This window comes from Colletotrichum karsti (assembly GCF_011947395.1).
Source record: "Colletotrichum karsti strain CkLH20 chromosome Unknown Scaffold50, whole genome shotgun sequence".
NCBI classification, from domain to species: domain Eukaryota; kingdom Fungi; phylum Ascomycota; class Sordariomycetes; order Glomerellales; family Glomerellaceae; genus Colletotrichum; species Colletotrichum karsti.
Genome location: NW_024065950.1, coordinates 36,255 through 63,310, shown reverse-complemented (window position 1 = coordinate 63,310; position 27,056 = coordinate 36,255). Strand labels below are relative to the sequence as shown.

Genomic DNA, 27,056 nt, shown 5'->3' with positions numbered 1-27,056 from the left:
CCCTTCTGCAAGATCACGAAAACGTCGGCTCTACTCGCAGGTCCTTTGACCTAGTGTGCAAGTAGAGTCATTGTTTAGAGGCGAAGTCAGGCGACTCATCTTAGAAACAAGATAGTTGAAATGCTTGGGTTCGAGACAGAAAGTAGAGGAAGTAGTTTCCTGAGGATAGTTTGGAATGTAGGCAGAAAACTCGCAGTTCCGGATAGTTGTTCGGGAGTAGGTAGTTACTGCCAAATGCAACCCCGAGATGTCTCTGGAAAGTGCCAGTTTCGGATCATCTGACCGTGAGGAATCTGTATATACGGAGAGCGCCAAGGTGGAACTCCGGGGTATTTTGACTGAACTCTGTCCGATTATACCGTAAATTTTCGGTAAGGTTCGTGACTGCCTCCGTGCATCCGCACAAAGAGGAAACAAGAGAAATAAGCAGATTGGACCAAAATAGTTCTGATGTGAATCCTTCGCGGCCCTTGATGGCCGCAATAGGCAGGTTCTGCTGACGACATCCGGAGCGCCGAGACCTCAACGGTTGCTGCCGTCGGCTACCTGTTCCGTCCGGGTCCGACATCACAGCCGGAGTGACTCCATTCCGAGATTTCCAACGAAGCAGGCAGCAATGGAATTGCTTACCGATGCGCCTCAACAAATGAAGTCGAGTGAGGTTGAAGTTGCTTAGTTATCCATGAGAAGCTGATGTGTCGCACAGAGGCCCCCACTTTCGGCACGCGGAGCCCGCCCGTCGAAGGTCCGGTGGAGGTGACGCCATTGCTGTGAGGTGGGATGATTTCTAAGCATCTCAACAAGAGAGCAAGTCAGAGCCCCCCGCCGTCCACCTCCTGTCGCGATGGAGGGGGTCACTGTGACGGAAGCATTTCCAAACATGTCGTGCACCGTGGAAGGCCCCGGCGGGTCTTTCCCCCCAGATTTATAAGGTCCCAATTGAGGGGTCAATGGGCTTTTACTTCATCAGTACAGCTCACCGTACAGAGCTCGGATTAGTATTTAAAAAACTGTAGCCTCGGCGTTCTTCACACCTTTCCACACCTTGTCCTGACGACATCTCTAACTTTCTGCTGCAATCACACTACCTTTCATGACCACTCGACTGGGACAGTTGAGTAAACAAGTATTCACAATGGCTTCCAAGACTAAGACCGATATCCACCTGTACACCCTTGGCACGCCCAACGGTATCAAGGTCTCCATCCTGTTGGAGGAGCTCAACCTGGAGTACAAGACCACCACCATTGACATCTCCAAGAACACCCAGAAGGAGCCCTGGTTCCTGGAGATCAACCCCAATGGACGTATCCCGGCCATTACGGATACTTTCGAGGATGGCAAGCAGATCCGCCTGTTCGAGAGCGGCAGCATCATGCAGTACCTCGTCGACCGCTACGACAAGGACCATAAGGTCTCTTACCCGTACGGCTCCCGCGAGTACTGGGAGGTGAACAACTGGGTATGTCGACATTGCCGCACTCACTGAGACAACATGGACTGACGCGATGCAGCTGCACTGGCAGATGGGTGGTCTGGGTCCCATGCAGGGACAGGCCAACCACTTCAAGCGTAAGGCGCCCTAAACCTCCGCATGTGTCTTGTTGTTCACCGAATTGACCATCCCCCTCTCAGGCTACGCACCCGAGAAGATCCAGTACGGCATCGACCGCTACACCAACGAGACCCGCCGCCTGTACCGCACCATGGACACCCAGCTCAAGGCCAACCCGCACGGCTACCTCGTCGGCGACCGCGTGACGATCGCCGACATGGCGTGCTGGGGCTGGGTCGCGGCGTCCAAGTGGGCCGGCGTCGACCTCGAGGAGTTCCCGGCGCTGAAGGCGTGGCTGTGGAAGCTGGTCGAGCGTCCCGGCTTCGAGGCCGGCCGCAACGTGCCGTCGCCTCACACGGCGCTTGAGCACCACACGAAGACTGAGGAGGAGCTGGATGCGCAGGCCAAGGGTGCCTCGGCGTGGATCCTTAAGGGCATGAAGGAGGATGCTGCGAAGAAATAAGGAATGAGTTGTAATGAGCGCATGATGATACAAAAATGAATTCAAAGCCTTCCAATGAAACGAGCTCGATAACTTGCAAGTGAATCCTTCCCGAAGAATTGGAAAAAGCGGTGCGTGGGATTGGACGGGCGCTACAAGGACACGGAAATTGCCTGTCTCCTGCAACAACTCAACAACGGGTCGGTTAGCTCAGTTGGTTAGAGCGTGGTACTAATATGTCATCAGACATGTCTGGTAATGCCAAGGCCGGGAGTTCAAGCCTCCCACTGATCATATTTTTGCTTTTTGTGACTTTGAGTTATCCTATGGGTAATGCCCATGCGATTTCTGATGTTTGCATCATGTTCATCTTGGTTTGAAGTGGCTTTGAGCTCTGCTATAGACTGAAGGGAACCTGTGGATGACTTTTCAATACTATTTATTCTGAGCCAATGAAAAAGGTCTTGAATGCGGCAGGCAACTTTTTCAAAATCACGTGGGCAGACTGTATCCGCCAGCTGGCAGTCCCTGCCAAGCAAGCTCAGCCTCCGGACATGGTTTCCACCTCCGCAGCTCCAAACTCGGGTCCATATAAAAGTTCCCTTCCTCCTTCATCGCAATCGGCAATCGCCATCACACCACATCGCCTCCCTGTCGACAGTACCAGTGCCATCGCACAGAGATCGCAATGTCGTGGAGAAACCAGGGAATCACAGGTTCCAACAACATTCCTCTCGGAAAGCGCCGCTTCGGTGGCGACGATGAAGAGCCCGAGTCGTTCAGCAATGGCAACAGCAACGGCCACGGCAACGGCGAGCTCAAGCGCGGCCGCAGCCCGGAGCCTCGTAAGTTTTCGCAGTCCCTTGTCGCGTTCTCGTCGCATTGAATCTAACGTTCGCATTAAGGCACCGACGCCGATGGACCTCGACGCCGAAAGAAGAGAAACCGCTGGGGCGACGCGTCGGAGAACAAGGCTGCAGGCTTGATGGGCCTCACAACGGCCATCACGGCGAACATGACGGGCGAGCAGCTGGAGGCCTACACTCTGCACTTGCGCATTACGGAAATCAGCCAGAAGCTTCGCATCGACGACGTCGTCCCGGCGGACGGAGACAGGTATGTTTGCTCGCTCACGTTTGTGCTTGAACCCCCAACTGACTGCTCAGATCTCCGTCGCCGCCTCCGCAGTACGACAACCACGGTCGCCGTATCAACACCCGCGAATACCGATACCGCAAGCGCCTCGAGGATGAGCGCCACAAGCTCATCGAGAAGGCAATGAAGACCATCCCTAACTACCACCCGCCGCAGGATTACCGCAGGCCCACCAAGACCCAAGAAAAGGTCTACGTGCCTGTTAACGATTATCCAGAGATTAACTTCAGTATGATTGCTAACCCTCTAACCCTCCTAACCAAAATCCTTGTTTCCCTTGTTCCCTGCCTGGACTCTGGCCATATTTGTCATGCATCCCCCAGGTGTCTTGTCAGACCTGGCCTTGTTTGCAGATCGGGACCGTCATTACTTGCTTCACCCTTTTGATACAGACACTAACGCTTAGCTCTCCCCATGAAGTTGGCTTACTTATCGGACCCCGTGGCAACACTTTAAAGAAGATGGAAGGAGAATCCGGCGCCAAGATTGCCATCCGTGGCAAGGGCTCCGTGAAGGAGGGCAAGGGACGTTCGGACGCGGCTCACGCTAGCAACCAGGAGGAGGACCTGCACTGTCTCATTATGGCCGACACCGAGGAGAAGGTCAATAAGGCGAAGAAGCTCATCCACAACATCATTGAAACGGTACGTTACATCCTCTCATCGTCCATGACATTGGCTAATCACTTTCACACAGGCCGCCTCCATTCCCGAGGGACAGAACGAGCTCAAGCGTAACCAGCTTCGTGAGCTCGCTGCTCTCAACGGTACCCTCAGAGACGACGAGAACCAGGCCTGCCAGAACTGCGGTCAAATCGGTCACCGCAAGTACGACTGCCCCGAGCGCCAAAACTACACTGCAAGCATCATCTGCCGTGTCTGTGGCAACGCTGGACACATGGCCAGAGATTGTCCCGACCGCCAGAAGGGTGCCAGCTGGCGCAACGATGGCCAGGCTGGTGCTAGAGGCCCCGCCGGCCGCATCGGAAGCGGAGATGCCGTCGACCGCGAGTACGAGGTATGTTTTCCCCTATGTCTTCATGATATCGACCGTACTAACTTTGACGCAGCAACTCATGCAAGAACTCGGCGGCGGCTCCGGTGCTGCTCCTGCGCGTATCGAGGCTGGACCTGGCTCGTACAATGACAACAACAACGGTCCCAGAAGCGAGAAGCCCTGGGAGCGCGGCCCAACCGGCGGTCCTGCACCTTGGCGCAGCAGTCGTAACAACGACTCGCGCGATGACCGTGACCGCGACGGCGGTGGTTCTACTGCTCCTTGGGCTCGCGACCGTGGTAACCGCCGCGATGACCACGGCGGTGGCGGTGGCCATGGTGGCGACAGCTACTACGGCCAGGGCTACGGCGGCGCCCCTGCTGGCGGTGCTCCCGGCGCTGCTCCCTGGCACCAAGCCCCTGGCACTCAAAACGGCGGCTATGGTGGCTACGGTGGCTACCCCGGATACGGTGCTCCTCCTGGTATGAATGCTGCTCCCCCGAGCGGCCCTCCACCACCTCCCGGTGCTCCTGGTCTTGGAGCTCCTCCTGGTCTGGCTGGTGGTCTCAATGCGCTCATCCAGCAATACGCCAGCGGCGCGCCCCCTCCTCCTCCCTCCGACAATGCTCCTCCTCCGCCTCCCAGCGATCAGCCTCCCCCGCCTCCTCCGGGCGCCTGATCCGAGACATCGGGATGCGGGCACAGAGACTAACAGGACACTGACGGCATATGCCGACTAACGACGGACTAATAAGCAAGGACTGCTCATTACCATGATCCCCGGCCGCCAGTGTTAACACGTTCTTTCATAACAAACATTCACAATTGAGAAAGCAGAGGCGCAACTGAGATTGTACGATAGACAGAAAGTTGGCACTAATCCATAGGGTTACTCGACTACTATAGCAAGGACAATAGTTCATCCTATTTCTAAAATTGATTCAGTTCACGTGAAGCTGTTTGTGACAGACAAAGCGCTGTCTCGGAGTCGGGTCCGAGTTTGAAGGCCGAACCTTGGAGACAGGTGTCTAGGAAACCTTGTTCACGTTCTTTTCATGGTAGTGATTGGACCGTCGCTGACGCATCGAATACTGTAATTGAGTTGCACCAAAGCAAGACATCGTAAGGTGAGCGTCGCAAACCAGGCGCAAGATGCATGGCGAGCGTTGTGGTTGCATAAGAACCCCGCATTAATGACATCCATTTCGCACGTCGTAGGCGCTCTAGTGGCGGCGACGCGATGGTGGAGGAGGTCGAGGACGGGACTGGACGCCCGGGCTGGATCCAAGCCAGAAGGGAGCTTGGGCCACCTTCTCCGCTAAAGGTAGGTGCTTGCAGGTGTGCATCATCCAAAGAGTCCCGCCTCCGCCTGTCCGCGCAGAGATGCGGATACGGGGTGCAGGCGCTGTTATCCCAAACCTGAATGACGCCTTCTACATCTGCTTCCTCCCTACTTTCTCACCTGTTTGGCTGGGTTATGTGACGTTTCCATCCGTCTGCCTCCTCCGTCCCATTTCCTTCCAACTACACAGTGGCTTTCGTAGTCAAATACCTTCTCTCTCCTGGACTAGGCATATCATCACCGACAATCGTTTAATCAAAGCACCACCATCGTCACCTCGAGCGACATATCCACCACGATAAGGCAGCCATGGCTGTCAACCCCTTCGGGTTCACGACCGGTCCGGTCACCTTTTGGCTGATCGTCGTCTACGCGGCCTTCCTGATTCCGATCGTGTGGATCCACGAGACGGTCCCGTCGGTCGGCAAGACGCCCGAGGGACTGAACGTCACCGAGGCGTGGCACGATCTGACGGCCATCACGAAGCGATACCACCCCTACAACAGCCGCGCAAACGAGGACGTCGGCAAGTACCTGCTGACGAGGATCGAGGAGACTCTGCGTCGGAATGGAGTCGAGTGGACGCGCGAAAAGGTTCCTGGTGGCATTGTGCGGGAGACGCAACAACCGTGGGTTTTCCTACAGTGGAGGGTTTAAGGCGTCGCTGACGATTTTCTTGTAGCTGGTTGACAACCTCGAGAGACGATGTCAAGAGAGCCTCGGAAGGTCCCCTCGTCACCATCTTTGACGACAAGATTTCAAATGTTTCGTACGCTACTGGTGCCGGCCAAGGCACCGGTGTCTACTTCGAGGCTACGAACCAGCTTGTCTACATTCGAGGCACTGAGGATGAGGACGGCGAGTGGTGGAAGAACGACGAGGGCCGCGCAATTGGCAAGGGTGGAGTTCTTGTCAATGCCCACTACGACAGCGTCTCTACTGGTTATGGTGCGACCGACGACGGCATGGGTTGTGTGAGCGTTCTCCAGATGCTCAACTACTACACAATAAAAGGCAACCAGCCCAAACGCGGGGTTGTGCTGCTCCTCAACAACGGCGAAGAAGACGGTCTATTCGGAGCAAAGGCTTACCTTTACAGCCCTCTCTACCACTTCACCACTACATTCGTCAATCTCGAGGGCGCCGGCGCCGGCGGGCGAGCTATCCTGTTCCGGGCATCTGACTTGGAGACTGTCAGGGCCTACGAGCATGTCCGCCGTCCGTTCGGATCTGTCGTTGCCGCCGATGGTTTCAACTTGGGCTTCATCAGGAGCGACACCGACTACTCCGTCTGGACCAAGAATTTCGGTCAGCGGGGTCTCGATATCGCCTTTTACCGCCCGCGCGCACGCTACCACACAAACCAGGACGATGCCCGCCATGCGTCCCAAGAGAGTTTGTGGCATATGCTGTCCAATTCGTTTGGCGCAGTCGACACTCTTCAAAAGGATACCACTACCTTCGGGGGCAGTCCTCCAAACGACGACAAGAGGAAAGTGTCGAGCGGCCCTGGCACCGACGGTGTGTGGTTTGACATGTTCGGACGAGGTTTCGCCGCCCTGGCACTTCGAGGTCTTTTTGCATGGGCGTTGACTCTGCTCATCGTGACACCGCTGGTTCTTTTCCTGGTGACGTACCTTCTCGTCAGGAACGACAAATATTACTTCTTCTCTGGCAAGGTCAAGTTCGATGACGATGAAGACGTCGCCATCGGGGGCTGGAAGGGCTTCTTCCGGTTTCCTTTTGCCTTCATCGTTTCAGCTGGATTGACAATTGCCGCTGCTCTTCTCATTAACAAAGTCAACCCTCAAATCAGCCACAGTAGTGACTTCGTAGTGTAAGTGACTCTCACATCAAACATCATCCGGTACCTCAGCTGACACCCGCAGGTGGGCGACGTTTCTGTCTCTATTTTTCGCCAGCTTCTGGACCATCTCCAAAGGCGCAAGCTCTGTCAGACCAAGCGCTCTTCAACGAGGATACGCCCACATATGGCTTTTCATCATCAGCTGGACTGTTCTGGTTGTTGTTACGGTCTCCGTGGACAGAATGAAAATCGCCTCAGGCTATTTATTCGCCTTCCTCCACTCTGCTGTCTTCGTCGCGACACTCATCAGTCTCCTGGATCTGTTCGCACTCCCGAGCAAGCAAGAATATGCCCGAACTGTGCACCACGACCAGCAGGCCAGAGACGACCTTGCCGAGGTCCCCAATTCCGATGCGCTGATTTCCTCTGGCCCGAATGAAGGTGCGGCCCGCGCAAATGGAGAGGAACAGTCCGGAGAGCCAACGGAGACTACTGCTCTGTTGGGCGGCGAGAACGGAAACCATGGAACGATTCGAACGACCTTTACTTCTGGGTACCGACGATCTCTTTCGGCCATCATGAACAACCAGGATGGCAAGGAAGCTGACGACGAAACCAAACTTCACGACCAAGAGCAGCCGTGGTCTAAGAAATTGCCCTCATGGACTTGGTTCCTCCAGCTTCTGGTGCTGGCCCCTATCACGCTGATCGTTTTTGGCCAGGTTGGCGTCACGCTGGCGGCGGCCATTCGATCAGTAAGCGCAGATGGTATGGACTCGATGACTGTTTACCTGATGCTGGCTGTTTTCAGCATCTTGGTCCTCTTGCCAGTCACTCCCTTCATCCATCGCGTTACCTTCTACCTGCCTTTGTTCTTGATTATCGTCTGTGTCATCACCCTCATCTACAACTTGGTTGCGTTCCCCTTCTCCGCCAATAATCGACTCAAGGTCAGGTTCCTTCAAAAGGTCGACTTGCAAGACGGGTCAACAGATGTGACCATCTTTGGTGTCGAAAAATACGTTCGCAAGGTCATTGACGAGCTTCCATCCGCTGCGGGTCAAACTCCCCAGTGCCAAAAGGGGGCGTCCCTTCAGCTCTCGGCATGCACGTTCGACGGGGCTGCGGTACCGCCCAAGCTCACGGGCAGTCTCTTCAACGATTTCTCCAAGGACAAGTACGCCGACCTCGTGACGGTCAATGTTAGCCGCTCGAACTCGAAGTACAAGGCTAGACTGGACATTGACGCCAAAGACACGAAGCATTGCACCCTCATCTTTCCTAACGACCAGATAACCCAGTTTTCGGTGCATGGAAATCCTGGCATTGAGCCTCTGTTGGGACGGATGCCAAATGCTGGAGTAGGGGTGATTTCACTTTGGCGAAGAGAGTGGTCAAAGCCGTGGACTGTGGACATCGAGTGGGATGGATCCAAGGACTCGTCTTCTTCGTCCTCTGACACATCCTCACCCGCGGCTTCAGCTGTCACTGGAACCAGTGAAGAGCTCCGAGTTCGCGAGACCGCAGCGCAGGGGCCTGCTGGTAGAATTGTCTGCGATTGGAGCGATGCCAACGTTTTGGGCGCCATTCCGGCACTTGACGAAGTGTTGCAGTACGCCCCGGACTGGGTTGCTGTTACGAAGATGGATGTTGGGCTCGTCCAAGGCAGACAGGAGTTTGTCATCTGAAACTTTGGCGAGCTGCACTTGCAGTGAAGTTAAGTATGGGCTCGAGATGGCATTATTCTCTTCGTGGTTTGGTGCTCTTTCTCGTCGGAAAATAGGCGGACACTTTGCTGTATCAATTGGCGTTTGAGCATGGGTGCATTTTTTCTACATGTTTAGTTTTTACGGTTATCAGCACGCACCTGTAATGAGACACGCATAATCATCGATGGACGGAGAAAAGACGCGGGAGCATGAGTAGTGTTAATCAGAAGCTTTACTGTATGAATTCCTGATGAGTTGAATGCGTCTCTTCCTGTGATGACGCACTCCTGTCCTGCCCACTGCAGCTTATTTTCCAGCTTCTATATGGGTATCTTGGTCTATTAAGTTAGCATTGGTTGATATCAGAAGAGAATTTGTGGGAAGATCTACGCACATCATATTCTTGTCGTGGTGGCATCAACGCCATTGCGGCCTCTGGGAAGGACTTCGTCCAGAAAGCCTGGTTCTCACTGCTGCATCCTGTCTCCGGCTTCCTGCTGCTCTTCGGCGTGGTACTTCTCGAGGAAGTCCCTCATCTTGGCCCACAGCTCGGCCTCCATGTCGCGCTCGACCTTGTTGTTGCGGCTGTTGAGCCAGCCGACGTCGAGGTTGCCGATGGTGCCGACGCCGTTGGGCTCGAGGGAGGGCCGGGCGACGATCTTTGCGTCCTCGTTCATGACGGGCTGACGGTCCTTGGAGGCGTCGTTGCGGAGCTTGATGATGCCAGCCTCCTCGAGGCCCATGATCTGGCGCTTCATGTGGATGTCGACGGTGTGCAGGGTGGAGAGGAGGGAGTCCATTGAGGATTTGAAGAGCTGTTTTTGGTCTTCTGGGGAGACGATTGAGGTTTGCGGTGGTGGTGGTGCGTCGGAGGAGGATGTGGATGTGGGTTTGGGTGCTTGGGGTTTGTTACTCAGGGCGGACATGGCGGATGAGGTGTGGTTCATGAGCTGGACTATGCTCTTGTCGATGTCGCAGAGCTGTTGGATGCGTTCTTCGAGGGTGAAGGGGTCCGGGGCGGGTTGGTCGTCGGTCATGTTTGTGTCGGCCATTTTGGGCGGTTTCTGTGTGCTGGTGATGATTTGGTGGTCTGTTTGTGTGATGGGGGTTTCCAGACTTGAAAATGGATGAGATGAGCAAGAGGTTGTTGAGTGAGATCTTGGTGATGAATCTCGAAAAAGGTACATTGGAGAGGTACCGCGTCGCACAGAATGAGTGGGCCTCAAAGGTCAGAGCTTCACCCAATGATTGGGGTCATACCTGGACAGCACTACGCCGAAAGCGGGATAGCGCGCTTTTGGATGGATATTTTCCGCTGCCAACCTCTCTTCTCTCTTTGCAGCCTTGCAGGGTATTGAGCCTCACTCATCGGGGGAACGCGACACTCATCGAATCCATCAAAATCCATCGAGTCCGACTTCAAAGACGAGAGCACCACAGCATAGGACTGGAGACGCTGTGTTTTCATTGTTTGATCTCGTTTTTCCAAGTTATTGTTTACATATTTCACCCGCTCCTTCCTTGAACGTCGACTCACGTTTAGTGAACGCCTCACACGCGCAACCTGGTCCGTCGCGCCGATGACGATGTACCATCAGTTTTGGAAGGAGTAATCGAGTTTTCATCAAATTTTTCTGTTTAGAGTTACGGGAAGGAACGATCCAAGATGTCGGGCAACCCGCCTGGGCAGACGCCCGTACCCATCCCCACGCCGGGAGGCGGATCGGTCACTTACCAACCGCCACCACCACCTCAACAGCAACAACAGCAGCAGCAGCAGGCGCAACAGCAACAACAACCCGTATCGACGACGCCGATTCCTGCTCCCATATCGACGACGCCTGTTCCCGTACCTGCTACTACGCCGGCACCTGCGCCCGCGCCTGCCACCGCTCCGATGTCGAACCAGAACTTGAACCAGATTGTAAGTTACGTTTTTGTCCGGTTGATTCCTTGGATGGGGAGGAGCGAGGGAGGATTCTTGATGCGATGGTTGAGGCTTTGGTGAATGAGGAAGCGATGCTCGGTGTCTGCAGGTATCCTCCGGCACACGACGGAAAAGGGATGTGACGTTGGGCAGATCCTGTTATTATCTCCTCAACGTTCATCTCGAGTCGCCATCCTCTGTTATCCCTCACCACAGCCTCGCAAGTTGAAGATACCGTTTTTGTTCGGATTGTGTATTAAGGCGACTATGGCTTCTGCGCCGGAGCAAAAGGTGGTGTCTGATGAGGAGTATCGAATAATTGAACGAGGCAAAGCAATTGTCCGTGACGGGAAGGATTCCATCGCATGCTTTGGATGGATGACAACATCATCACTTGCGGGACCCAAGCTGACATTCTCGCCAGGTTACGGACTACCTGCTCAAGCGTGGTTACACTAGAACGGAAACCATCTTTCGTCAGGAGTCCAGTCACCTCGGTCCCGATGGCAGGCCAATCCACAATAAGGTTGATGAGTTGGGCCCCAAGAAGTACTTGAAGGCGTTCAACCTGCTGCGCGAGTGGGTGGAGAACAACTTGGACATTTACAAGGCAAGTTGTTGATTCGCATGCAAACGATCCTGTCTAATACGTCCCAGTTCGAGTTGAACAAGCTGCTCTGGCCTGTTTTCGTCTACTCTTGGCTCGAGTTGGTCACTCAAGGATATTCGGAGGACGCCAAAAGCCTTCTCAACACGCTGAAGCCCTACTTCGAGAACATCCACGCCGACGACCTCAAGACCTTTTCCACAATCACCCTTCCTCTCCACGTCAAGGAGAACCCGACCACCAAGCTGTACCGCGAGAACAAGTACCGCATCCCCTTGAACCAGCATGTCAGCGGCAACCTGTTCCACTTCCTCGAGCGCGAGCGTGACAACGGAGGTGCCGTTATCACCTACATCCTCCAAACCTTTTGCCAGCTGGACTCGACCGCCCGCGGTCCCATCGAGCCCTTCAGTTTCGAAGCTATCTACCGTCGTAGCCAGAACTTGGACTATGACGAGGTGGATCTCCAGGAAGGCATCCCCGGAGTCTTTACAGGCATCTCGAACCGAGACCTGTTGGACAAGACTGCGCCTCTCAAGCTCGGCTCTTTGCCCATGGAGGAGGACCTCCGTGACGACGTTCGGGCCGAGCTTGCGGACGAGGACGCACTCAACCCCCCGCCTGATGGTAGACCTACTCTCGTTGATGAGTTCGATCGGAAGATCAAGCGTGAGGAGAGCGCCGATGGCCCTACCAGGGCCGACCTCCCTCTCCCGCCGTCCCGCGCTCGCGACGTTGTAATGGAAATGCAGAAGGTTAGGGAGAATCGTGATCGTTTCAAGATCGAGGGCCGTACTGGAGGCGTTGGTGTTCCCGTCAGCGCATGCATGTTCACATTCCACAACACACTCGGAAGGTAAGTCGTCAACTCCTTATGAAGTGAACGCCACTAACAAATCAGCGTCTCATGCATGGACTTCTCACAAGACCACGAGCTGGTTGCCGTCGGAACCACAGACTCTTACATTCGCGTTTGGCACCTGGAGGGCAAGGCTTTGAAGTCCAAGAGGGCCGATGAGAAGGACTTCAAGTTCAACAACCGCAAGTTGATTGGCCACTCTGGACCTGTGTATTCCGTCTCGTTCTCGGACGCGATCGCTGGGCTCGAGCACGCGCCGTTCGGCGACGAGGGCAAGGGGGAGCAACCTATTGAAACCGGCTCAAAACTGCTGCTGTCGGCATCTGCAGACGGTACCGTTCGCATCTGGTCTCTCGACATCTGGGCTTGCGTATGCGTCTTCAAGGGCCACGACGGCCCGGTTCTGAGGGCAAGCTGGGGTCCTCACGGACACTACTTCTTGACCGGTGGATGGGACAAGACGGCCCGTATCTGGATGCAGGATCACGCCTCTGCTCAGCGCATTCTGGTCGGACACGACTCGAGCATTTCTGCTGTCGCTTGGCATCCTAACGGTACCTACGTCTTTACCGCGTCCGACGAAACTGACAAGTCGGTTCGTATGTGGTCCGTAGTTACTGGCCAATGCGTCCGCGTCTTTACGGGTCACACTGATTACATCTCATCGCTCGAGTGCGCGCCCAACGGCAAGATCCTCGCCAGTGCTGACAACAGCGGTAACATTTTCTTTTGGGACATTCAGAAGGGAGCCCGCATCAAGCGCTCTCGCGGCCACGGCAAGGGTGGCATTTGGTCGATGAGCTTCAGCGTCGAGTCCAACGTGCTGGTGTCTGGTGGCCAGGACGGCACAGTCCGCGTTTGGGATGTCGACCTCCCCGCAGAGGGCCACAAGGCGCTTCAGCCGCAGCAAGGAACGGCCCCCGCGCAAGAAGGAGGTGACACCATCGTTGCTGCTACTGGACAGACCGAGCGCCAGAACGCCAGCAATCAGGGAAACACTGGTGGCAGCTCCAGCGCCGCAGGCGGAAGCAAGAAGAAGGGCAAGGAGGTCATGATCACGCCCGACCAGATCAGCGCGTTCCCGACGAAGAAGACGCCTGTAATGAAGGTGCAGTTCACCCGCATGAACTTGATTGTGGCCGGAGGCTGCTACGATCCCGATCGCTGAGGAGGTAGGAGGACAACCACCGAATAATTACCTGGTCGGGTAGGACAAATTGCTTTCATCCAGTTAGGCGTTGGGGATGAGGACGACAGGCTGGCATGCCTTTTGTAGGATAAACAGTCTTAGCAGCATTAACCATAGCTGTTTCTGTGAATCAAAAATGAATTTAGATACCTGGACCTTATTCTTTGCTTGTGATTTGCATGTTTTGGCTCTCGGAATGTCATAAAGGCTGCCCTAGGCACTCCCGTCGGTAGTGTTCGGTGAGGTCAGCGCTGTAAGATTGGCCTGGGGCGGCTACAGGGGCCTCAATGGGCTCCCGATTAGGCCCAAGTGGCTGAAGCTCCCAACGGACTTCAGCGAATCACATGGTGCGGAGCAGCTGGTGCATTCGCATTGAGCGTCAGTGAGACCAGAACCGGCCGTGCTGCCTTGTCAACCTGCCTACGTAACTACCTACCTCAACACTTATCGACATACCACCTCTCACTTCTACCGCTTGCGTGGTCTCGATCTCGTTGACGCCAATCCATTTCCACGAGACTCCAGATTGAAGCGCAAACACACCAGCATGGATCCCCTCGAAGAGTCGCCCTGGGGCGATTCGCAACCCGCCGCCGAGGCCCCCTCGCAAGCGCCCTCTCAGAACGAGCAGTCGACGTCGCAGGCTTCCGCCAAGTCGGACGCTCCCAGCACCTCCTCCGCCCCTCGTCCGTCACGATCCGGTCCCGTCCGTCGCCTGGTCGCCCAGCCCACCCGCCTCGAGGCCGTCGACGATCCCCTCGGTCCTCTGGGTCCCCTTGGCGCTCCCGCCGCCGCCGACGACCATGGCGCCGACGCGGGCCAAGACGCTCCGCCCGTCCCGCCGCAGAAGGAGCAGATGGTGATCCGCACCACGATGCCGCCGCAGCAGCAGGCCAGGCGCTCCGGTCCGGCTGACCCTCACCGCATCGACGACGACGAGTACGATCGCCCCTCGGGCCCGAGACAGCCGCCGCCCGTCCAGGCCGCGCATCCGAGTCCCGTCCGGACGCATACCCAACCCAGCATGAGCGTGGAGCAGGCTAGCAAACCGACCTTTACCATCACCGTGGGCGACCCGCACAAGGTCGGCGACCTGACGAGCTCGCACATTGTCTACTCCGTGCGGACCAAGGTAAGGAGACACCGGGATGTGTCGTCATAGTCGGTCGGGTGAAGGGTGCTGACTGTGTGCTGCTGCAGACATCCTCCAAGGCTTACAAGCAGCCCGAGTTCGAGGTCAAGCGCAGGTACCGCGACTTCTTGTGGCTGTATAACACACTCCACGGAAACAACCCGGGAGTGGTCGTGCCGCCGCCGCCGGAGAAGCAGGCCGTCGGTCGCTTTGAGAGCAACTTCGTCGAGGGACGTCGGGCCGCTCTCGAGAAGATGCTGAACAAGACCGCCGCGCACCCGACCCTCCAGCACGACGCCGACCTGAAGCTGTTCCTCGAGAGCGAGTCGTTCAATGTTGATGTCAAGCACAAGGAGCGCAGAGATCCGCTTCCCAGCGAGAGCAAGGGCGTTCTTGGCAGTCTGGGTATTAGTGTTGGCAGCAGCAACAAGTTCGTCGAGCAGGATGATGTAAGTCCAGTGTATCAATTATCTGAGGATGTGTCTAACGTGTGCAGTGGTTCCACGACCGCAAGGTGTACCTCGACGCTCTCGAGAACCAACTCAAGGCACTGCTCAAGGCCATGGAGACGATGGTCGGCCAGCGTAAGATGATGGCCGAGGCCGCCGGGGACTTCTCGGCGTCGCTCCACGCCCTCTCCACCGTCGAGCTCTCGCCATCTCTCTCAGGACCGCTGGATGCGTTGTCGGAACTGCAGCTTACCATCCGTGACGTCTACGACCGCCAGGCGCAGCAGGATGTCCTCACTTTCGGCATCATCATCGAGGAGTACATCCGTCTCATCGGCTCGGTCAAGCAGGCCTTCAGCCAGAGGCAAAAGGCGTTCCACTCGTGGCACTCGGCCGAGTCAGAGCTGCAGAAGAAGAAGAGCACACAGGACAAGCTCCTGCGACAGGGCAAGAGCCAGCAGGACAGGCTGAACCAGATCAGCGCTGAGGTGGCCGACGTCGAGAGGAAGGTCCACCAGGCGAGGCTTCTCTTTGAGGACATGGGACGTCTGATGAGGGCGGAGCTGGACCGCTTCGAGAGGGAGAAGGTCGAGGACTTCAAGAGTGGAGTGGAGACGTTCTTGGAGAGCGCGGTTGAGGCACAAAAAGAGGTAAGCCGCCCACAGCACCATTTTCACACAAACATGAACTCACATAATTCGCAGTTGATTGAAAAGTGGGAGACATTCCTAATGCAGCTGGACGCCGAGGACGACGAGACGGTCTTCTACCGCCCGCCCGTCATCCAGCAGAGCAAGCCCCCGGGCGACACGGCCATCGACAGGGCCCGCGCCACCATCAACGACGACTCCGATTAGAAGGCCGAGGAGTCACCGCGCAGAAAGCTTTCTTACATCAATCCTACTACAACATCGCAAGGCACTGGTTTCTACTTCTTTTGAGAGCATGCGGCGGCGGCGAGGGGCATCGGACGAGTTTGGAACAAAGCGCATGCATGAGTCGCAGCCTTTCTTGGTTGGTCGTTGACGTTGTTGTTGTTGGTATTGTTGTACATATGTGACAGTAGAGAACCCACGAGGGTATAGGGCTCCCCTCCTCGTAATCCGCCTCTCCTGACTTTTGGTGCCTGGCCCAAGCCTTCCCTCTGCTCCGGCCGGGCGCTGCAAATCTCACAGTTTCTCTTCCACCCGTCCTTGCCATCGTACAAGTCTTTCCCTCATCCCGTCTTCCCTGCCCGTATGCGAACCGGTTTATGAAGCGTTCTTCGGCTTGACACCGTACTTGGCACTGTTGAGTTTGCTCTGGTCGACGTTGGAATTCGCCGCGTAGCCGCTGATCAGGTCGCCGAGGTCGTAGGGGTCTTCTTCGGGAGCGGCAGCGGCGGCAGCATCCTGCTTCTTGCCCGCACCGTCCTTGCCAGCAGCCGGAGCAGCAGCGGCGGCGGCCTCTTCCTCCTCGGGCTTGGCGGCCAGGTCGAAACCGCGACCGAAACGCTCTCGGAAGGCGGCCAGCTTACCGGCCTCGTCGACCTCGACGTTCTTGAGGGACTTGTCGGTGGGCTGCCACATGGCGTGGTTGCGGGAGTCCTTGGCGGAGCGGACGAGGGGCGCGGGGGAGGTGGTGCGGACGGTGAAGGCGGAGCCGTCGGAGAGCTGGATCATCTGGGTGAAGGTGTAGGGGCGTCGGGGGCGGGGGACGAAGGTCGCGGCGCGGGACTGGGCGTGCTGGGTTGGTGTTGAGGCGTTGTAGGGCGCTGGGGTTGTTGTGGATGGTCGTGTGAGGGATGGGCGTTTTGTGAGGAGGGTTGTCGGGCGCGGGAGGTGGGTTGGGAGTTTGGACATTTTGGCGGCGGCGTGAGGGTGCTTCGTGGGAGAGGAAGGTTGAGGAGAGAGCTGGAGCTGGAGCTTTCGTGATGGGTTGGCTTTGGTGTTGAGCGCGCGAGGCCAAAATTTCGGTTCGGGGGCCGGGGAGTTCCGTGCACGGCCGTAGGTCCCAATTGACGGGGTGGGTGGTGGGAAGGGTCTTATCGATAAGGGATATTTTTTTATGGGATTTACATCACATCGGAGCTTTGAGCTATTACCGACCTAGATATCGCGGGACCCTCTTCCATGACAAACCCACCAGTTACGAACTTACGTCTTCTTTCCCCCGCCAACTACCGCAGCCTCTAGTCGTTTTATTGCGCGCGACTCGCAGTTTTGAACTACAAAAGCTCCTCGGTTCTGAGTTCCGGTCAAGGACAGTAAAGAGCACCGGGCATGCGATGAGCGGAGCTCGTGTGCTGGGGAACGCGCTGCGCCGGGCCGGCCGGGTGAGGGTCCGCGGGGAGGACGCTGGAGGTTGTGAGTTTTCTACATTTCTGCGCTCCGAGATCACAATGTCGTCACAGCAGCTGATTGAATATAATTGACAGCTTTGAATACCTGCCTGGCGAGACCGCAATCGCTCGTCGAAACAACACGACCCTCCCACCTCCGAGCTCTACACACGACGACCCCCACACGATCATGGCGCACCTCGCCGGCGCAACCTCCCACGCATACCCACAACCCAAAAGACACGCTCTCGGAGCAGCTCCGCGGCGTGATGCGCAGGCTGGCGCACCCCGTCGTGGTCTGCACCTCCACGGACCGCGAGGGCCGGCCGCGGGGGATGACGATGTCGAGCCTGGTCAGCCTGAGCATGGACCCGGTGCCGCTGGTGACGTTCAACGTGCGGACGCCGAGCCGGACGCTGGCCGCGATCGAGGACTTGGGGGGCCGGTTTAACGTGCACGTGCTGGCGGAGGGGGCGGAGGGTGCGCGGGTGGCGGAGAGGTTCACGAGGGGGAATAACGACGAGGAGGGGAATGTGTTTGCGGGGGTGGAGGTCGTGGAGGAGGACGGGGAGGCGCCTGTGTTGGAGGGGGACGGGGTGTTGTTTGTGTTGAAGTGTCGGGCTCTCGGGGAGGGGGTTGTGAGGGTGAGGGATCATGTTGTTGTCGTTGGGGAGGTTGAGGTGGTTGTGAAGGGGGGTGGGGAGGGGTTTGGGCTTGTTTATGCCGATCGGAGGTATCGTGCTCTCGGGGATGTTTTGGCCAAGGAGCAGGGGACGTGATGGGATGGTGTAAGATATCATGTATAGAGGTTATATACAGTGTATAATATGGGATATCCGACTTCGAGATATGGGAGTGGGAGAAGTTGCCTCTGGCTGGGTTCTAGGTTGCGATTGGGCATGCATGCGCACTCGGTGGAACATGGAGTACTCTAATCGGCTGCCAACCTGGCGAGGCTGCCGCTTGTAAGAGCGTTACGGATGTAAGTCAAAAGTGTTTGGTGAGTTGAAGGCATGGCCTGGAGTTTAGGGCCGTGTGGCCTATTAGAAACGTCTTTGGGATTTAACAAGCGTGAGCTGCTTCCATTCGAAGGTCTATGGGTCCGAAAGGCAAGTGTGGTTGCCACGGACGATTCATATATCACAATGGCAAGAATTTGACCGAGAAACGGCGTCGCCGGAGCCGGAGCGGTTCTCATCGGGATTGTGGGGCCGGAGGCGGGACCGGTGTGAAGTGGACCCGTGCCCGACGTTGACGATACCGAATGCCGAAATGGTTCGGTGAACAAGTTAGGTAGTATGAGTATGAAATAAGTGTACAAAGTTGGGGGCCTGAGCAGGCTGGAAGGATGTAGCATGTGCGGTGGGTGTCATTCCGTGCTGTTCATAGCCTCGCGACCGTCGCTTCTAGAAGGATCTCTTCGTTGCGGGGCGGGCATCTTGTTGGCTGAGCTGACAGGCGGGATGGAAGGGATGTTGGCATGGAGTTGAGGGATATCAATGGTTGCCGCCTTTAGAACGATAGCTACGGACGCCTTACCGCGGTAGGTGTGCTTACGATGTGCTCACAGACACGGCCAAGACATTAGATAGTTGTTTGACATGTCGCACTGGGGTCTAGAAACACCCAGACCATGCTGTCAAAGTCGACCGTGCCACTGTCGCAGCGTTTCCATGGCCATGGGTTGATTGATTGATGTGTTGGCAGGGCCGACGCAAGTGATTCACGTAGCCCCAAACATGGGGAAGCCGGAGAGAGCAGGACGCCTCACTTTCAGCCTCACGTGTGGGTGGGACTCAGGGACTTCCAGGGACCATGGGGCTGACGGCGCCGTCTGCATGTAGGCGCCGAGCTACTTCTTAGGCACCAGAGTCGGACTTGGAGGCGATGCATGCAGCCCGCACACCGTCGCCTTCTTAGGAGAGAGACTACCTTAGCCGCAAATGCAATCGAAGAGTCGAGTAGAATACCTATGGAAGTCTCGGGAACATATGAGGCCATTCGCAAAGAAAAAATCAAGGGAGGGGTAGTGGCGATGAGCAAGACCGCAAATGGAAAAAAAGAGGGCAGGCGCTGACATCCAACCCCACAGAGGGGAAGGAGCCACAGGTCGAGGGGCAACGACGGCGATGGAAGGTGCCGACTGCTCTTCAGGCAAGGCAGGAGCAAGTGCTAGAAGCAGCACCGCCAATGACTCTTGTCTGATAGGTAGATGGACAGCAACGGGAATGGCAGAAATTGCAGGCGGACACTGGAATCATGCAGGCAGACAGACGGCAGGCAACAAACGACAATGGCAATCGCATATCCATACACTAGAGGCAAAGGCAAAGGCAGAAGGCGCCTTCCCATTCTCTTTTTTTCCATCGGGAAGGACCCCGTCCCACAATCGAGACCCGGTCCACCTCCAGCGTCCCGGCCAATCATTACCCCCGCACTGTTGCCGTGGTGGCAGGGCAAGCGAATCAGAGAAGGGTCTGGAAGGAGGAAGGCCTGTAGCTGATGGAATCGTATAGAATTTCTGAGCTGGGTTTCTGCTTTGGCCAGACTGTGACGGCCGTTGCTTTTTAGCCTCCGACTCTTCCCCAAGACTTCCATCTCTTCAACCTTTTCCTCACTTCACACTTTCCTCTCTCCCTCCAAATCTCCATTTTCTTCATTGTCTGTTAAAAGACTTCAATCTCTATCTCGATCAGTGCAGCGAAACATCTGCTACGTCGTAGAGAATCTACTCTCAAGGTATGTGTTGCTGCCCTGTTTGCTTTGCATCCCGCCATCCGCAAACGCCACCCCTCACTTCCCTACTTGCGCTTGAGCCTGGTGTCGCAATGCGTCGTCAGCCTTGTCGACGACATTCTCGATTGCATCTACTCCCATCATCTTGGTGTTTTTGATTTTCCAGAGGCGGTAGTGCTTGTCGTTGCTCGTCTCTTGGAAGGGTTACAAATTCGCCATCACCCCTCTACCCCGCCATTTTCCATCAATCGCCCACCGCCACCACCCTTCGTTTGCAACACCAGCTAACAATCCTCCCAGAATCACGACCGTTACGCCTTAGATACCCATACACACACCATCACAATGTCTGCCCCGGAGACTTTCGAGTTCCAGGCTGAGATCTCTCAGCTCCTGTCTCTCATCATCAACACCGTCTACTCAAACAAGGAGATCTTCCTGCGTGAACTTGTTTCCAACGCCTCCGATGCTTTGGACAAGATCCGCTATGAGTCCCTCTCCGACCCCAGCAAGCTCGACTCGGGCAAGGACCTGAGGATCGACATCATCCCCGACAAGGAGAACAAGACCCTCACCATCCGCGATACCGGTATTGGTTTCACCAAGGCTGTAAGTGATTGACTCGACAACCCCCTGTCTACTGCTCCGTACTAACAGCACCCAGGACCTCGTCAACAACCTCGGTACCATTGCCCGCTCCGGCACCAAGCAGTTCATGGAGGCCCTCACCGCCGGTGCCGACATCTCCATGATCGGTCAGTTCGGTGTTGGTTTCTACTCTGCCTACCTCGTCGCCGACAAGGTCACCGTCGTCTCCAAGCACAACGACGACGAGCAGTACATCTGGGAGTCGTCCGCCGGCGGCACCTTCTCCATCATTCCCGACACCGAGGGTGAGCCCCTTGGCCGCGGTACCAAGATCATCCTTCACCTGAAGGACGAGCAGACCGACTACCTCAACGAGGCCAAGGTCAAGGAGGTCATCAAGAAGCACTCCGAGTTCATCTCCTACCCCATCTACCTCCACGTCACCAAGGAGACCGAGAAGGAGGTCCCCGATGAGGAGGCCGAGGAGACCACCGAGGAGGGCGACGACAAGAAGCCCAAGATCGAGGAGGTCGACGACGAGGAGGAGGAGAAGAAGCCCAAGACCAAGAAGGTCAAGGAGACCTCCATCGAGGAGGAGGAGCTCAACAAGCAGAAGCCCATCTGGACCCGCAACCCCCAGGACATCCAGCAGGAGGAGTACGCTTCCTTCTACAAGTCCCTCTCCAACGACTGGGAGGACCACCTTGCCGTCAAGCACTTCTCCGTCGAGGGTCAGCTCGAGTTCCGCGCCATCCTCTTCGTCCCCAAGCGCGCTCCCTTCGACCTGTTCGAGACCAAGAAGACCAAGAACAACATCAAGCTCTACGTCCGCCGCGTCTTCATCACCGACGATGCCACCGACCTCGTCCCCGAGTGGCTCGGCTTCGTCAAGGGTGTTGTCGACTCTGAGGACCTTCCTCTCAACCTGTCCCGTGAGACTCTCCAGCAGAACAAGATCATGAAGGTCATCAAGAAGAACATCGTCAAGAAGTCTCTTGAGCTCTTCCAGGAGATCGCCGAGGACAAGGAGCAGTTCGACAAGTTCTACTCTGCCTTCTCCAAGAACCTCAAGCTCGGTATCCACGAGGACTCCCAGAACCGCAACATCCTTGCCAAGCTCCTCCGCTACCAGACCACCAAGTCTGGCGATGAGCTCACCTCCCTCTCTGACTACGTTACTCGCATGCCCGAGGTCCAGAAGAACATCTACTACATCACCGGCGAGTCCATCAAGGCCGTCACCAAGTCCCCCTTCCTTGACTCCCTCAAGGAGAAGAACTTCGAGGTTCTCTTCCTCGTTGACCCCATTGACGAGTACGCCATGACTCAGCTCAAGGAGTTCGAGGGCAAGAAGCTCGTCGATATCACCAAGGACTTCGAGCTCGAGGAGACCGAGGAGGAGAAGGAGCAGCGCGAGAAGGAGGAGAAGGAGTACGAGGGTCTTGCCAAGTCCCTCAAGAACGTCCTCGGCGACAAGGTCGAGAAGGTCGTCGTCTCCCACAAGCTCGTCGGTGCTCCTTGCGCCATCCGTACCGGCCAGTTCGGTTGGTCCGCCAACATGGAGCGTATCATGAAGGCCCAGGCCCTCCGTGACACCTCCATGTCCTCGTACATGTCTTCCAAGAAGACCTTCGAGATCTCCCCCAAGAGCCCCATCATCCAGGAGCTCAAGAACAAGGTCGAGAACGACGGCGAGAACGACCGCACCGTCAAGTCCATCGTTCAGCTTCTGTTCGAGACCTCTCTGCTTGTCTCTGGCTTCACCATTGACGAGCCCGCCAGCTTTGCCGAGCGCATTCACAAGCTCGTCCAGCTCGGCCTCAACATCGATGAGCAGGAGGAGAAGACCGAGGGTGCTCCCGCCGCCGACGCGCCCGCCGTCGAGACCGGTGACAGCGCCATGGAGGAGGTTGACTAAGGGATTTCGGGATAACGGATACCAGAGAAAAGTTCATTCGGAGTTGGACGGTTTTCGGTTTTTAATGACTTTTGGAATGTTTACCATAATTCCCCCAGCCTAGATGCATGGGTGTATTCTAGTTAGCCCGTCATGAGCATGAGCAGATGAGGTAGACGCAAGAATTGGAACGGTTAAGACAAGCATGATTCTTACATGACTGTGACCATATGATTGTTTGTTGAATCTTTCACTGAGCCGACATTGGCGAACTTGCATAACGCAAACCTGACAACATCTTCCCTCCCCTCGCTGGTTCCAACCCGTCGATGTCAGTGTCACTGTCCATGGAAGAATTTTCGCAAGTCCTAAAGGCTTGCTATGATCATTCCGGTCTGCTTTGACGCGAATCTCTTGATCTGAATAGTCTCGCCACTGGCTGACTGCCTCAAGGTCCGCCGGCGGTGAGAACCCCACGATCCCGCCTCCACCAACAAGCTGCCCCCGCTCTCGAGGACGCTGAGCTCAGCCCTCCCAGGGGTCATAAACTCAATTGTGCCTCGCTCTGACATGCCCTTTTGGCTCAGTGGTAGAGCGTCGCACTCGTACGTACGTCAATATGCGAAGGTCCACGGTTCAATCCCGTGAGGGGGCATATTCTTTTGCTTTTGCCTGTTTTGATTGATAACTTGGATACCTCAAGCGTCCTTCTCGCTTTTTGCCTCTAACATTCATCGTTTGACATTGAGTTGGTTGTTCAGGATGCCTTCCGCGCTGTTGGCTGCCATGGCTTACTGCAGCTTTGTGACACCAGATGACGACGGTAACACTAACAACCAAAACTACACTTTTCCCCTCTGATCTTCATTTTCCCACCTTCAACTTGACCGCCATCCACCACTTCCCCATCAATAAGCAAGACCTCGCAAGCAATCTCAACCCTCCCCTTCGTGCCGCCAGGGGTCCAAATCTCAGCCTCAATCACATCCCCGTCAACCTCAACTACAGCGCCGAACTCCCCGCCGCCGCCCGCCCACCCGGCCCGCGCGCTCTTCAAATCCCCCAGCGCAGGCCTGAAAACCCACTTCTTCCACCCGACCACCTCCAGCCCGACCGCCTTGAAGCTCAGCGCCTGCGTCGGCCCCGTCGACCAGCTGTGCGACAGCGACGTGTACGCCGCGTCGAAGTTGTACCCCCGCCGCGACCGGTAGTACAGAGATCCGTTGGCTGACATGCCCTCGACCAGCGTCGCGCCCGTCATCTCCGGCGAGTCGAGCATGTGGCCCCACGTCCGCCGCATCAGACGCAGCGCGCGCCGCGGTTTGGACGCCGCGTAGTGCGCGAGTACCTCGACGCTCGAGATGAAGGGCGAGATGGTATCCGGCAGTTCCGGCGTCACGGGCCCGATCTCGTTCCAGTTCCCCAGCAGAGCGGCCGAGACGGACGAGGCCTGCTCGGGCGACTGCGTCAGGTTGTAGTACAGCGCGAGCGCGTTGCCGTCCTGCGGGTGCAGGAGCGCGCCCGCGGCGGACTCGTTGTCGCGGTAGAGCGAGGCCGCCGGGTCCCAGAGTACGGCGTTGTACGCCGTCTTCAGCTTGGCAGCCGCCGCGGACCATGTCTCTGCATCGGACGCGCGGGCCGTGTCTGCGGCTAGCGACGAGAGCGAGGCGAGGGCGTGATAGTTCAGCGCGTTGAGGGCGCTGTTGAAGCCCCCGCCGCCGAGGCGCGCCCAGTCATTCGTCTCGACCTGCTCCGCGAGCCCGACGTCGTTGGCCGCGAGGGCGCGGAGGATGTAGCCCACACCCGCGGCGATCTTGTCCCAGCGCGCGTCGAGCCAGGCCGCGTCGGTGGTGAAGACGGCGTAGTTGAAGCACGCGATCAGGGTCCAGGCGTGGTAGGTGTCGCTGCGGGCGCCGCGGCGCCAGGAGCCCGTGGTGGGGCCCGCGAAGGGGAGCGCGCCGGTGGAGGCGTTCTGGTAGAGGAACATGGTCTCGAGGGCGTAGTGTACGGACTCGAGGCCGACGTCGCCGAGGCCGAGGTAGGCGGTGGTGCCGGCGATGCCGAGGTCGCCGGGCCAGACGGCGCGGTCGCGCTTGGCGCCGTCGAGGAGCATGGGGCCCTCGACGCCGAGGGTCGCGTTGTAGGCCCAGCCGTCCTTGACCTGGGGCAGCCAGCGGGAGGTATCGGGTGGCGCGATGTTGGTCTGGGCGGTGAAGACGCCGGCGTACCAGGCGCGGACGAGGAGGTCGTCGTCCGGGGTGTGGAAGTGGCCGGAGTAGACGCTCGGGTCGGGCTGCGAGGGGGAGTAGCCGAGGTGGCAGACGATGCTCGAGATCCGGACCGGGGCGAAGGCGTGGATCGTGAGGAACTTGAAGCCGCCGCGGAAGCGCTCCGTGGGCATCGTGTAGGAGGAGTTCCCGGGGGCGGTGAGGGTGACGTTGAGGGCTTTGTCGTAGTCCTGGGTGTAGACTGCGCCGGTGTCGTCCGAGATGGCGCGGACGAAGGAGGGGGACTCGGCGAAGGCGAGGGAGAAGTGCGGTCCATCTTCTTCGTCGGTGTTGTTCGTCTGCGTGTTCATGGAGAGGAGGCCGCCGACGTAGCCGAAGTCGAGGGAGACTTGGCCGCCGGGCTGGAGGGAGAGGACGTAAGTCCCATCCGGGGCGTTCGTGACCTGGGCGTCACCCGAGACGGCGTGAACTCGTTGCGGGGGGACGTCGCGGGATGACGGGCTCTTGATGTAGGCTTCCCATGGCCGGGCCGGGTCATCGACGGCGGCGGCCGAAGAGAATAGCAGCGCGAGCCAGAGGAGGCGCTTCATTGTGACGGGCTGCTAGGACGCTATCCATTGTCGGATTGCGTGCGGCGGCGCGGATGTGAGGTTCTATATCAACGGCGATCGTGACGTGTCTTGGCAGGACGGATTGAGACGTAAGTTAGATTGGGAGGGGGCTGGATCGAATTTCCCCGCGTGTTCTCCAGATTGAGGGGGATGTCGGGGTAAATCTGGGCGAGGGGATGCGGGTTGTAGATCCGCGTTGCGGGGTCTTTGGGGGAGTATCGTCGTATTTCTTCCGTTGGTTTGGCCCTGCATATTTCTTATACGCTGCCAAGTCTCGGAGATGTGATGTTGTGTGTGAATGATTCGGTTGGTGCACTGAAGTCCGAATGACCTGTGAAGATGTTGGCTGCAACCAATATCGGAGGAACGCCAACACAACTTGACTTGAATGCTTGCTTCTATTGATGGGTGGGAGTCACCATGAAACAGGCCTGCTGTTGAGTTGATTTTCCCTAGAAGTTGAATCTCCTTTCAAGAGAAACTACGGAAGTAGACAGTGTCATTCTCCCCGTGCACCGCATACAACGTGTCGATGTTTCCTTGGCACAGGTGCGTAGGCCACTCTGTTCTAATGTTGATACTGGTATGGGAGGCGATGCCTGCCCATTGTACACCGACGCGGTAGTTATAAAAGGAATGTTTTGGACATGCTTCGCATCCTCTGTCTGGCAGACGTCGACGGTGGGAACTGTGAGGCCGCTTTGGTTGGGAATCCGCTCCCAAGTGACTGTGATCCTCCGCCTTCGACGCTCCTAGTTGCGCCGTACAGCTCCGAGTTGCTCCTGGGCTCCTGGATGTTTCTTTCTCTCGTTGCCGTTTTCGCCCGTTTGTTCAATTGGAATACTCAAGAGACCGGTGATCATAGAGAAGTATCGTGACCAAATCGATCAATACCCTTCTCAACGCCGACTCAACAAAGTGCCGGAACATGGAGGCCTTGCTACTTCATTTGTAAGTTAGGAATTGCCAAAGTCTCTCTTGACGGCATAGAAAATCAGTTGTACACTCTTCTAAGGTTAAATAGATAACGTCGGCGACATTTCTCTTAATGGATCCAATCCAAGTTGTCTCGATTGCTCTGATCACGTCCGTGTCCGCGGTTATCAACAGCATCCATGCCGGGGATAACGCAACCCCATACCATTCACTCATTCATTTAAAGAGTGAATTCATCGTGTTTCTGCAGACTAGGAAGCCACGGCCTTGGCGTTGGAGGCTTTGATCAGCCTGTAGGCGGATTACTGCAACGGCTTAACAGCAGCCCGAGAAAAGGAATACTGTTGGGGCGTTGAAATACCTTATGACACCCGTCGGACCCTAAACTGTTTCTTCTTCCGTGATCTTCGTCGTTGGCTGTTCGACCTTTCAGAATACTTCAACGATGATGAGCTTCAAAGGGTCGCTGTTAGGGCAGGCCGGTCTGTGACGATGGATGGATGATGTGCGGTTAAACAACCAAGAGATCTAGACCACTGTGAAAGACCTTGTCGATTAGGATGTCTGGAAA

General features: G+C 56.7%; 9 protein-coding genes across 9 annotated transcripts; 6 read left to right on the top strand and 3 right to left on the bottom strand.

The window, feature by feature from the left end:
* Positions 1-1,135: 1,135 nt before the first annotated feature.
* Positions 1,136-2,018, top strand: CkaCkLH20_11674 (glutathione s-transferase; the record flags this gene model as incomplete). Its single annotated transcript, XM_038894388.1, has 3 exons — positions 1,136-1,462; positions 1,515-1,572; positions 1,636-2,018. 3 exons carry the CDS (start codon positions 1,136-1,138, stop codon positions 2,016-2,018), a joined length of 768 nt encoding a protein of 255 aa, XP_038740236.1.
* A 667-nt stretch (positions 2,019-2,685) lies between these two features.
* CkaCkLH20_11673 (zinc knuckle) lies at positions 2,686-4,827 on the top strand (the record flags this gene model as incomplete). The annotated part of the gene is made up of 6 exons (XM_038894387.1): positions 2,686-2,842; positions 2,903-3,113; positions 3,164-3,381; positions 3,573-3,796; positions 3,849-4,169; positions 4,222-4,827. The coding sequence occupies 6 exons, from the start codon at positions 2,686-2,688 to the stop codon at positions 4,825-4,827; spliced, it is 1,737 nt and encodes a 578-aa protein (XP_038740235.1).
* A 972-nt stretch (positions 4,828-5,799) lies between these two features.
* CkaCkLH20_11672 (peptidase family m28 family) lies at positions 5,800-8,985 on the top strand (the record flags this gene model as incomplete). The annotated part of the gene is made up of 3 exons (XM_038894386.1): positions 5,800-6,119; positions 6,173-7,327; positions 7,380-8,985. The coding sequence occupies 3 exons, from the start codon at positions 5,800-5,802 to the stop codon at positions 8,983-8,985; spliced, it is 3,081 nt and encodes a 1,026-aa protein (XP_038740234.1).
* Positions 8,986-9,473: 488 nt separating this feature from the next.
* Positions 9,474-10,058, bottom strand: CkaCkLH20_11671 (mediator complex protein; the record flags this gene model as incomplete). The annotated part of the gene is made up of 1 exon (XM_038894385.1): positions 9,474-10,058. The coding sequence occupies one exon, from the start codon at positions 10,056-10,058 to the stop codon at positions 9,474-9,476; it is 585 nt and encodes a 194-aa protein (XP_038740233.1).
* Positions 10,059-10,672: 614 nt separating this feature from the next.
* Positions 10,673-13,567, top strand: CkaCkLH20_11670 (transcription initiation factor tfiid; the record flags this gene model as incomplete). The annotated part of the gene is made up of 4 exons (XM_038894384.1): positions 10,673-10,930; positions 11,358-11,516; positions 11,591-12,396; positions 12,442-13,567. 4 exons carry the CDS (start codon positions 10,673-10,675, stop codon positions 13,565-13,567), a joined length of 2,349 nt encoding a protein of 782 aa, XP_038740232.1.
* A 568-nt stretch (positions 13,568-14,135) lies between these two features.
* Positions 14,136-16,026, top strand: CkaCkLH20_11669 (uncharacterized protein; the record flags this gene model as incomplete). Its single annotated transcript, XM_038894383.1, has 4 exons — positions 14,136-14,720; positions 14,789-15,169; positions 15,217-15,819; positions 15,874-16,026. The coding sequence occupies 4 exons, from the start codon at positions 14,136-14,138 to the stop codon at positions 16,024-16,026; spliced, it is 1,722 nt and encodes a 573-aa protein (XP_038740231.1).
* A 393-nt stretch (positions 16,027-16,419) lies between these two features.
* CkaCkLH20_11668 (50s ribosomal protein) lies at positions 16,420-17,010 on the bottom strand (the record flags this gene model as incomplete). Its single annotated transcript, XM_038894382.1, has 1 exon — positions 16,420-17,010. One exon carries the CDS (start codon positions 17,008-17,010, stop codon positions 16,420-16,422), a length of 591 nt encoding a protein of 196 aa, XP_038740230.1.
* A 3,560-nt stretch (positions 17,011-20,570) lies between these two features.
* CkaCkLH20_11667 (uncharacterized protein) lies at positions 20,571-22,731 on the top strand (the record flags this gene model as incomplete). The annotated part of the gene is made up of 2 exons (XM_038894381.1): positions 20,571-20,834; positions 20,890-22,731. 2 exons carry the CDS (start codon positions 20,571-20,573, stop codon positions 22,729-22,731), a joined length of 2,106 nt encoding a protein of 701 aa, XP_038740229.1.
* An 808-nt stretch (positions 22,732-23,539) lies between these two features.
* Positions 23,540-25,528, bottom strand: CkaCkLH20_11666 (bacterial alpha-L-rhamnosidase domain-containing protein; the record flags this gene model as incomplete). The annotated part of the gene is made up of 1 exon (XM_038894380.1): positions 23,540-25,528. The coding sequence occupies one exon, from the start codon at positions 25,526-25,528 to the stop codon at positions 23,540-23,542; it is 1,989 nt and encodes a 662-aa protein (XP_038740228.1).
* Positions 25,529-27,056: the final 1,528 nt, after the last annotated feature.